Consider the following 12,030-nt stretch of genomic DNA (forward strand, 5'->3'; position numbering starts at 1 on the left):
CACCGTCTCAGTGCCTTTTTCGCCAAACGCAGGTAGAAGTTTTCCAGCGATTCTACGTATTTTAAAACCTTACTCTCTAGCATCCAGAAGAACGTTTAATTTTTGGTTCTTTTTTCTATTCCCGAAGTTCCTTTTTACATATAGCAAAAAATCCTCATTCTTTTTAAAAAATTCCTTGGTTGTTTTTTCTGTTTTAATCTTTGAATAAAAATTTTTTTGAGAGTTAATATGGTGACTGGAGTTGGGAGTGAAATTTTTTAAAAATTATCTTTAAAAGTAACTATTAACTCCCTTTACTTCAACTCGAAAAAAGTGGGATTGGGAGTTAAAATTTAACTCACTTTTTTATACCACTTTGGAATTGTTCTTTTCGGTACTTATTGTAATGTTGAGTTTTTGTATAGCGGTGAAAGAAATTGTGGGAGAAAATAGGAAGGAAAAAGGTGTTTGTCAGATGAAAGAGGAAGCATGTTAAAAAGAGAACGAGAGAGGGAAATCAGACGAACAGGCTGGTAGGCAGAATGGCACGATAGGTTGGTAAATGGTAAAGGTGGGTGGCAGTCGGCGGCGCGACTGTTTGAGGGAACAGGGGGGCCCTGGCGCCAGACAGCTGCCGCGTGTTGCCGCGTGGCTCGACCTCGCTTCGTACGCCTCAACTGTACCTTCTTACGTACGTACGTACATTGCGAGCATACATGCACTTTTATGTATATATATGCTCTAGTCTAGCTACTATATTAGTTTGTAGGATACAGTTGTTTTGCTAGTTTATTGATTTATTTTAGCTCTATAACTCGTTTCCTCGGTTTGGCGCACCTTGATGCCTTGGGAATAACGAACCAACGAACAATCAATCGATATCTATAGTATTCAGAGAGAAACAACACTGATTGCAAAACACACTTGCTAACCTTTCCAGGGTCGAAGTCTCATTCACATCTGACTCTCTATCGTCCTTTCATTCTCAATCCGGTATACGCATCTTTTTTCATTGATATATCTGTTAATGATTCCAAAACTTGATTCTTGTTGTCTAATAGATTGTCCAATAAGTTTTTTATGTACTTGTCATGGAAGGGAAAATTATTTTAATTGAATAGTGGAAGTTAGGTGGCAACTAATTTCTCGCTATTTTCTCCCATTGAGAGGCATTGAGCTTGTAAGAAGCATCAGAGGAACGCAATGGTGACTCAGCTCAGGAGATTAACCCATGCGGAAGAGAAGCCAACATGAGCAACCTGTTGCTTCGCATGAAAATATAGTATATATCTACCTCATATATACAAACACAAGTAATGCTCCTACAGATTATTGTCTCGAGATTTTTAACTTTTCTAGGAGGTGCGTGATTTTTTTCCCAAATTCTAAAAAGTCGACATTCCGCAAATGATCGAAATTTATTAAGTAGACATACTAAAAATAAATGATCAACATTTAAAATGCTCGAAGCTGCAGATGGTCGATACTTTAAATTTTCGAAATTTTAAACGGTAGTAACTCCAAATGGTTGACAATTTATTTGAACGACACTCCAAAAAGTCAACATTTTAAATGATCGAAAATTCCAATGGTAGAAACTTTAACTGGTAGAAATTTCTAATAGACCTTTTCATGCTGATCGTTCTGTCCTTATCTAGCGCATACAATGACGAATGAATTGGAAGAGGACAGAATGATCAGCATGAAAAGGTCTATTGTCAAAATTTTATTTGGTCGTAATTCTAAATAGTCGACATTTTAAATAATCGACATTCGATAAAGTAGAAAGTCTACCTTATCGAATGTCGACTATTTAGCAAATTGTCAAGTATGGGCAGAAATTTTAAACAGTTTAGGTTTTATACTTTGTAAGAATAGTAAAAGTTATTTTATATTTTTTTTCAAATATAACTTTTGCCTCGACTTTCGCCGAGTGAAATTTGTTCTATTTCAGCTCTATAGACATTAAAATGGCCTTCAGGACAAAAGTTAATGTGATAATGGTAAATTAATTAATAGTAAATACATTAATAAATAGTAAATAAATTTTTACAATTTTAGAAAAATTGCCTAAAATAATCTTTACAATTTAAGTACAATTAGGACTTTATATAAGCTTTCTTTGATTTCTGCGGTTAGAGTGAAGCCATAAAGATTTTTTCAAGGGTCGCAAATCTATATAGACTGGCTAATTCGCACGTTAAAGGCATGCAATCGATTACTCGCAGTCTGTGGAATATATCAGGTTCTTTATACACATTCACAAACAGACATATGAAGTAGACGTTCACATAAAAGATACACATTATATACATATATACACAACTATTACCCACTCCAGGCATGATTATCCCACGCTTCTAAAAATAGGAAAATACGAAGTTGAAAGGGAATTATGGCGCAGGAGAGTCGACAGGGTGGACGTGAGTTTCTTCATTAAATCACCTCGCTAATGTCTCTTGTTTAACTAAATTTAATTGTTAGACTAAATGCAAAGAACAAACTCATAATTTAAATGTAGAAGAAAAGGGAAGAGTTTTCAAGACAATGTAGGATCAATGTATATGTGCAACACAGAAAATTATAAGGTATTAAAATAAGCTGCAACGCTTATTATTTTAATCCAATTTTGCTTATTTTAATACCAAAATGGATTAAAATAATAAGCGTTGCAGCTTATTTTAATGCCTTTTAATTTTCTGTGAAAGTACTCTTGAAATTTAAATTTTAACGAAATTTCACAGCGATAAGTATTTACCACTGATTCCAATTAGTACACAGAAAAACCTAGTCTCAGTTTTGTTGCAACTCAAAATGAGTCAATGCTAAACGACATAGTAAGTGGCGCCACCAACCTGGTTCATTTTTTTATTGCACATCAAAATGAGTCGCCTACATGACTAATTCTGAGTTCAGTTTTTTTCTGTGCATATATGCGCTAATAAATCAGTGAAATTTCGCCAGTACCCTCAAAGGGCACTCTGGGTGTTTGACACCCATACGGTGAGTCAGTATGTATATACATACATAGCAGGGTGTCAAGCACCCAAATATGACATTTATATAATTTTTCGGAAGTATTCACAGATTCACAAAAACGTTAAATATGTATGTAGTTTCTGCAGTCTAAATCTGTAAATATCGTGAATAGTCAATGATAATCTCAAGAAAATTGTGATATTCGCCAAACAATTTAGGATAAATGTCGATATTTATTATTATTATTTCTATCCAATTTAGTATTTTACTATATAAAGCTGGAATGATAGAATTCTTTTATATTTGTATAGAAAAATTAATACAGTCGTAAATAATTAAATTCCAAAAGTTGTTGCATTTATATTGTGATTTAAGATATAGTGCAAAATAAATTTAAATATGCAAGGAAAAAATCCAATGATTGATTCGAAGGTTTTTAATATATATAGTCATTAATCTAATCTATAAAACTATTTTTAGTTATTAAGAAGCTCTGAAAGAAACTCTGTTATCTTCTTAATTAATAATATTTATCATTAATATAGTAGATTTAATTGACAGTATAATAATTTTTTAAATAGTATGGGATAATTTTAAAAATTATTAATCCATTAAAATTCTGCGGCTTGGTGATGGAAACTTGAAAAGGTGGAGTCGATTAACCTAAATGCGTCGTTGCTGATAGCTCTTCTCTAAACTGAAGAAACAACTGTCAAAGTTCGCATTCTCAAGCAGTATCTTAGTATCTTCTGTGCTTTTGCTTCCGAGAAGTTAACTTTCACGCATCATCAATCGTCATCACCGTCATCGTTTGAGTATTTTAATTGTCTTGGCGATGGGGAAGATCTGAAAAGTTGACGCATATATATATAACCTGCGCTCTTTAATTTTATATAAATATGCGTGATGATATGTTTCGTTGTGAAAAAAATATTCTCAAGTGTATTCTGATTCATTGAATTAATTAAAGTTTTTGGTAGTTTTTGGTTCGTTTGATATAAAAGGATGTCATTGATACAAGAATTAATCACACTTTTTTGTGTTAAAAAATGTAATTTTTAATATTTTAGAATTGGGAAGCAAATTTCATTTTAAGGCATCAGTGGTAGTTGTTATGGTCAGAGGTACAACATATGGTTTATTGTTGTAGAAACAGTTTAGGTATTAAAGCGCATCCGTAGTGTAGAGCACATATTACGGAAAGGTACGCCAATGTGCGAGTAGCCCGAGAGCATCTAGATTGAGGATAATTTCCCAAGTCTGTCCTGATCGACTCTCGCGAATGGCATTCCTGCTCCTGATGGACTTTTTTCTTTTCTTTACGCCGCTTTACACTACCTGCAATGTTAAAAAATTGACGTCTTTACTGATTCCAAAAATTTTAAGAAAAATTTACCAAAAAATTGCGAACTAAATTGCAATATTAGATCATTACTTGTTCCTCTTATATATTTGTGAATTTTAATTATTCTAATTCAATATAATTCCATTAAAATTTGCTTAACTTGTTCTCCACTTTTTTATAGATATACAAAGTTCGGAAATCTTTTATTAACTTTTTCTAAGATTCCAGAAACTTGTCAACATGCGCAGTACATTAAACATAGTGAAGATGGTAACATGTGTGGAAACTTAGAAAAAGTTAAGCAAATAGTTAACTGATTCTTTTCGTGTGGTACTTCATGTCTCATGTCATTAAGAGACTTTGTGTATTTTCATTCCAAAGAAATCACAAATATAACCTAAAATTTCCTTCTTTCTCGTGGAGCATCACTTAAATTCATACTTTTTCTTTTGAAAAAAACTTTGTGAATTTTTAAAATAAGTTTCTTTTTTTAATTATAATAGAACAAAAGTGAGATATAATTTAATCCTAAAAGAAGAAACAAGTCCGCACATTTTAAATGCAGTTAGGTATTCTTTGAGCGTAAAATAAAGCACATAAAGTGAATCAGCAAGAGAATTCCAAGCCCTGTTTGTCTGGCCCAAAGTATATACGGTCCACTGTGCGTGCAGTATTAAATCTGCCGAACCTGGAGAGGAACCGCAGCATCTTTCCACGTGGACTGACTCGCCGTTTCTTTCATACACAAAAGTTATGTGTGTGTGTATATATCTATACATGTTGCCTGTGTATAGGGGTCTCAAGACGCCGGAGTGGGAGGTCCAACGTCTCTTGTTGTTGAACAGGAAAAGGGGTGAAGGGGGACTGGTAAATCAGAGGGATTCGAGGGGCCACGGGAGGTTAGGCGGCGCCTGGTATGTGGCGCCTTCACTGGCGTCGGGCCATCTTTTATTTTGCCATTATAAAGCGTCAACACGTATTCTATATAGACAGAGAGAGAGAGAGAGAGAGAGGACTTATGTTTGTCTGCCACTCACCATCAGTTAAATAATCACATTTTTTAGTTTTCTATATGGTGCGATGAATACGAATATAATCTTAATGAAGTACACATATAAATGCGCATAGTCACCTTATATTCATCGAGCTTTACAATCATTTAGCTCTTCAAATCTAATAAAATTTACTTGCGATGGGAATACAAAATTTTTCTATTACATTTGAACGTGATGACAATTTTTCGATATCTTTTTTTCAACGTGTCTGGAGTTATCAATTTGTCCCTTCTGGTTTAGGGTTTTTGAGGTTATGTCAAAATCCTAATCTGATGGGGTTAGACCTTGGATTCAGAGACCCTAAAAATAGGGTAGTAAATCCAGATCAAAGTCTTCTTCTACTGATCAAAATCCAAAAATTGTGCTTTGAAATGTTTCATAAATTTAAGTTTATCTTAAAAATTTTGATTCACTAATACTTGCTGGTATTAGCGAACTAATCTGATTAGAAATTCTATTCATTGATAAATTTCATTTTACATATGTTGTTTATTACATATTAGGTATATGCATGCGCAAAGTACAATGAAATGTTTTGGATTACTTGGTAGAGAGTTCGATTATATTATTATATAGAAAGGCCGTTTGAAGGACAGGACAGGGGCCATGTATGACAGCAACGACAACAGGCTTTTGTACAACAAGGCTGCAGATATTTTACAACTTTTACCGTACAACACAAGTGAATAGTTTATTATACCTAGAGATTAAGTACGTTAACATTCCCTCCAACTTAAAATGCATATGTATCAGGCGATTGCGACCCACTGCTTTATATTATTTTCTCTAACGTTGTGTATATGTACATAAAATGTGTAACTGAATTAAAATCAACTTTTATGTATATTTTATAATATGTTCAATGTTTTATGTATCTTTTATAATATACTAGCGCCAACGCCTCCGTTACTTTCGTTCTATTTTCAATTTCCTTTTTCACTTACTTCGTTTTATTTCTGTTATTTTTCATCACAGCAAAGATTATATCATTTTGAAATGATGCAGATCCACTTAGAGAGAAGTTTTGTTTGTACCAAATATACCATTTTTTTTGTATTGACACAAATTATTTTGTTATTTCAAACAAAATTTTTTTCTAATAAATATTTACACTGTTAGAAATCTGATTACTTTATACTTAAAACTGAATGACAGAAAACTTTAAGCCAATAAAATCATTCGCACTTTTCGAGATTAAAACTGAAAATATTTCTATAGTGTTTAACAATGTTAAACTAACAAACTTTGAACTTAGATATCTTGTTTCAGAAATGGTCAATTGTTTTAAAACTTTGTGAATATGTAGATCTCGATATTAACTGTTAAGATATTAAATTTCATCGAATTCCAAGAAAAGTGCAATCGCGCGTGTATATACCTATATATATACCTTAAAAGTAGTTCTTCATCCCTTTCTTCAGTGCGCGTCACATATATTTCTTTATAGTCAATATCTTTTTTTACTTTATGCATTATATATTTGCATTTATATTTACTATTATTGTGAAATTATTATCAGATGTTTTTGCTGTTATTCTCAATTTTTTTCCTTTTGCTCTCTGTGAATCTCTAGAAATAAAAAAAAAAATATCTTTTTTTGTATGACACATTCCTGACCACTTTTAGAATTGATTACAATTTATTGCAATCGCTACTGTATCGTTAGATATTTGTTTTCTTGTACTAGTATATGTATACACAATATGCGTGTATATATATATATATATATATAGAGAGACGAGTATGTCTCACGACTTGACTCGATCGTGCCAAGGTTGAGAACCTTATCTAAAAGCTCAGGGTGTTTGACCCTATCAGGAAAACACATTGGCATACTCTGTGCTTGTTGTCATTGCATTTCGTATTTTTTGTAAAATTTTTTTAGAAAAGAACATTTTTCGATTATTTTTTACTTGAACAATTTTTTATTCATTTTATATTTGATTAAAAAATAATTATTTAAAAAAAAATTGTAATTTTTTATTTATTGAATGGATATATCTATGATAAATTTTAATTTTTTTAAAATCCTTTCAATATAGATTTATAGAAGATTATTATCGATATAAGAACGGTATACAGAATCCGTTTTCAATTTTTAATTTTCAATAAAATTCACTGATTCTTAGGGAAAATATGTTAATAATAAAATAATAAGGCAATGTTTTATTTAATCAAATTGTAATATTGAGAATCACGAATATATATATATATGCAAGAGAATGATATCTCTAACAACTGGCGCTTCGAGCTGTAATTTAAACGGAGATAAAAGCACGACACTCAACGTCACACAGATTCTTGGGTAATGGAATGTGATACTAGAATTCAGTGTGTTTCCATTTTTTCTACATCCTTTGTGTATATAGAAGAAATATGATATATATATATATATATATTTATTAAAGCGAGTTCCAGTCATATCATTTTCGAGCTGTTATACAGCTTCAAATTATTATTTTCAGCAACAAATAATTATGTATAGGATCATATTTATTTCATCAAATAATTATATAATTCTTCTTCTAAATATTTAATTCTCTTTTTGAAATTGAAGAATAGGTGATACCAGTGATTTTTGTTTCATTTTATATTGTGCACTGTGTCTTATGAAAGATGTATATTTATTTTTCTGATAGTAACGTCTACAAGACTATTTTTGTAATCATTGTATATCAAATTACATTTGCCAACGAGGTTTTTATTTCTTTTTATCTATTTTTCATGTAGGGATCAATGACTCCCAAAAGCAACACTAAAAAAATTACATCAACACAATCATGAATTAAAATTATCTTAGAATATTTTGCTTTTTTCATTGACAAAATTTATAATCTATTTGTGAAGTAGATTTACCCATAGATCTTAAGAATAAATATTTAATTAACATTAAAAAATAATTTTTATTAATCATGTCCTCTAGAAGAACATTAACATTAATATTGCAAGAAAAAATTTAAAACAAAAAAATGATTAACATTTTGTATATGCGCGCTTCACACGAGAAAAGGAACATTGTAAAGAAAATTTTAGGTTATATATGTTCGTAATTTTTTGATTGAAAATTTTCTAATCAATAAACTATTACTGAACATAACATAAAAGTTTTTGCCTTTACGGTTCCCTTTCTCGTGGAGCGTCACATGTAATTTCATAGTCGTTGGATCTGCCAATGTGTTTACATCCTTGACGGGGTTTGTGTCGTCTCGAATAAATAATAATAATAACAATAACAGTAAAAATAATTATGCGACAGTGGCGCGCCGTCGAATTGTATTCCTTGTTAATATAAAATCGACGATCGCGCTATATGAAAGAACGCAACGCGACATCAAGTCAAGATCGGCAATATAGACGACGGAGGACGAAGAAGGCGCCAAAGACGACGCGACAAGCGTCCTTGCTCCAGCCGTTTGCGCTACAACCGATGACGTAATCGTCGCGATACCCCGCAATCTTGGCGCCGCGTTAAACTCGTAATATCTATTTTTATCATATGGAAACACAGCAGCTTACCCCGCAAGTCCGCTGACAACGCGTCGTTGTACTCATCCTCCTGTTGATACAATAAAATTATTAAGGTGAATCCAGAATGGACATAATATGTATAAACGTATTCGTAGCAGTAGTCTCAATGAAAAATCCATTCAGACCAATGCACGTGCTTTCATTCTAGAATCACCTTTAATGAACCGCCACTTTAGTGGGTCCAAAACAGAGATAACCTCAAAAAATCTCTCGTGGTCATCACCTCATGACTTGGCGACCTCTCTTTTCTCGTATCAATAACTGAAGAGTCCCGTGATTGTGACCCTGTCTCACCGTAATTCTGAACAAATCGTTAAGCAGTTCAAGGATTGTACGGAAGCGACAAGAGTGCATACTGTGCGCGTATATTGAAAGGTCACCATCGCAGAGAGCGGGTTACCGACCCAGGATCAACAACATGCCATCCATGCACCGCACGTGCTTTCCCTATTTGCAAACTTTACCAAAATTCTCACATTAGAAGCAGTTACAGTTATGACAAAAATTAATGTAAATATATTTTAATGTGAGTTATATTCGTCAGTATTTATAGGTTAGAAATTCGTTTGAATAAAAATCGTAAACTTTCCTTTTCTCAAGATATCGTATATCTTGAAAATTTTATGTAAATCGTGAAGATTAAAATTATTCTATTTTGCAGAAAATTAATTTATTGTCATGAACATAATCTCAAAGTTTAGGCTACTTCAAAAGTTAGGAAACAACTTTTTTTTTACTAAACTATTCTTTTTGAAGTTATATTGATGACAAGAAATCAATTAATCACTAGACATTGTCTTACTCTCGTGTAGCCATGGCAACACGTGCATTAGAAAAGGATAGAAAAGCTAAAAATCAGGGATGGGTAGGTAACATAACCTACAATAGTAGGTTGGTTGCCATTGTCCCCACTCGCCATTTGTCATAATTCTCAACTACCGCACTCTGCTCTAGTTAAAATTTAGTGACTTTATTGTTAAAATTTAAAGTTATCAAATTTCCACTATAGAGCAGAGTGCGGTAGTTGACGAGAATTATGACAAATAGCGAGTGGGGACAGTAACAACCAACCAGTACAACCTACAACGGGTTGTCAAGGTACAGGGGTTGTTGCTCTTGCTAAGTTTTGTAAATTCATTATTGGCCTTTTAAAAATTGACAGTAAATCAATTTTTTTCTACAAAAAGTATCGGTCAAAGTACTTGCAAGTATACTTTTATTCGGTTTTGCGGTCGTCTGGCCTGCAGCCCACGCAGCTCACTTTAGAAACGTGATTATAGCCTGTAGGCAATTATTTCATCGTTTTTCATCCTGCCGCGTATAAAGTTAAGAGGCCTATAAACGTTTGTCTCGCCGCGAAAATTATCATCCCTTTTTCAGTACAATTAGAGTATATAGATATACACATACTTTTGATGTTGCCACCGTTTCCACGTTCTCGTCCTCTCTTCATCCTCGTTGTTCAGTTGTAGGTACAAATTTTATAAATTACCTCGACGTTCAACGATGGTTGCTTAATGTAGCTAAATTATCGTTACAAGCGGAGGACGAAGTAGTTAAATTTTTAATTTCCTTTTTTTTCTTCTATATACACACACGACATTATTATCGTGTGCCAGCTACTTCTGTCGAGTCAATTCCATGAAAATGAAAATATAAGAGGCGGAAAATGAATTGATAGGAGAGTGTGTATATATATATATGTACCACACTTTATTGAACCTCTTTCTCAGAAGTGCGGTTGGACAGTATTAACTGCCAAGAGGTGAAATGAGAACACACGCGAGATGCTTAAAAAGCGAGCTCTTTAAAAAGGAAGGAACCCAGAATTCTTAAATCAATATATAATTTTCCAATTGAGCTCTTCTCATAAGTCAATTTTCATTTTATTTTATATAGTTATTTAACATGCCAGAGATATTAAAAACAAAGCTGTCAACTCATGGTTTTTATTTCAAACACATTTTTGATTTAAATAAAGTATAACAATTCTGAATACTGGACAAAACTACTATAACATTAACTAAATAATAAAGTACTCTGTATTACCAACATCTCATCAATCTCTGTATAGTATTAAGGGGAAGCACTACCTTTATTTTGAGTCCTTTAAATTTTATTGATGACAGGAAGTTATATTTTTTTCTTGCATCATTTGAGTCCTAAAAACATACAGAATGGTCAAGAAAACAAAATTTTAATTTAATGATTTTTATTTTAAAATTCATGCGTATTGTTAACAATTTTTTTTATAATTTCATGATGTAGCATAATTTTAAATTCTCAATAATGTTGAAAAACTAATATGTATCTTTATATTTTATATTATATGAAGCACATCTGTCAAAAATGTAAAATTTTCAAACAATAAAATTTAAGTTCTTGTAAAAAATCAAGAATTTAGCAAGTTATTTGTAAAGGACACAAATTTCTTAGTTTAACTTGTACACAACTTGTCGCATTTATTTATTTGGCAAAAGTCATAAAATGTTTGATATTTTAAATGTAAGACAGTTATCATTCTTCATGGTTGTCTCTTAAAGTTTAAAATTTTGACAATATTTCTGACTCATTGAAATCTCTTGGAGCCTCACTTATATTTTAACGACTTCAACTGCTATTTGTATAATCTAAAGCACGTGTGGGACTTTACTCTTCTATCCTGCAATTTGTTACTACAAAAAAAAAATTTTTTTATTTTTATTGAAAATCTGTTAGAAATAATCCTTTACATAATCTTAATGATCTTTATTTTAAAATGACATAACATTTATTTTAAGAATCGATGATTAATTTTTTTTTCATTTCTGTTTTTCAGAAGAGTCTGAACAAAAGGAATGGTGTACATTGGCTTATTGGGAATTAAGCGGCCGTGTCGGTCGTCTTTATCCTGTGGAATTGTCGACTGTAAATGTCTTTGATTCTTTACACGATGGAGATGGTCTCTGTTTGGCGACTCTCGCTGAAAATCATCCGGCGCCGCCTGCGGTTCAAAGGACTCGTAGTAAAATTGGACTCGGTGAGTATCTCATTTTCTCTGGCTATATAATATTGTATTAAATTCTCTTTAGAAATATTGATATTTTTTTTAATAGTAAAATCACTAATTTTTTTTTTTTTTTTTTTTTTTGAGATAATTTATTG

General features: G+C 32.1%; 1 protein-coding gene across 1 annotated transcript in view; it reads left to right on the plus strand.

The window, feature by feature from the left end:
* Window positions 1-12,030, plus strand: part of LOC127278946 (mothers against decapentaplegic homolog 6) — a 49,160-nt gene that overhangs the window by 32,952 nt on the left and 4,178 nt on the right. The window contains exon 5 of the mRNA XM_051300917.1: window positions 11,705-11,905. Coding sequence (XP_051156874.1) covers window positions 11,705-11,905 — 201 coding nt within the window. The remainder of the gene's footprint in view (window positions 1-11,704; window positions 11,906-12,030) is intronic.

Source organism: Leptopilina boulardi, unplaced genomic scaffold (assembly GCF_019393585.1).
Source record: "Leptopilina boulardi isolate dan_hultmark-lab unplaced genomic scaffold, ZJU_Lbou_2.1 LbouV2_213, whole genome shotgun sequence".
NCBI classification, from domain to species: Eukaryota; Metazoa; Arthropoda; class Insecta; order Hymenoptera; family Figitidae; genus Leptopilina; species Leptopilina boulardi.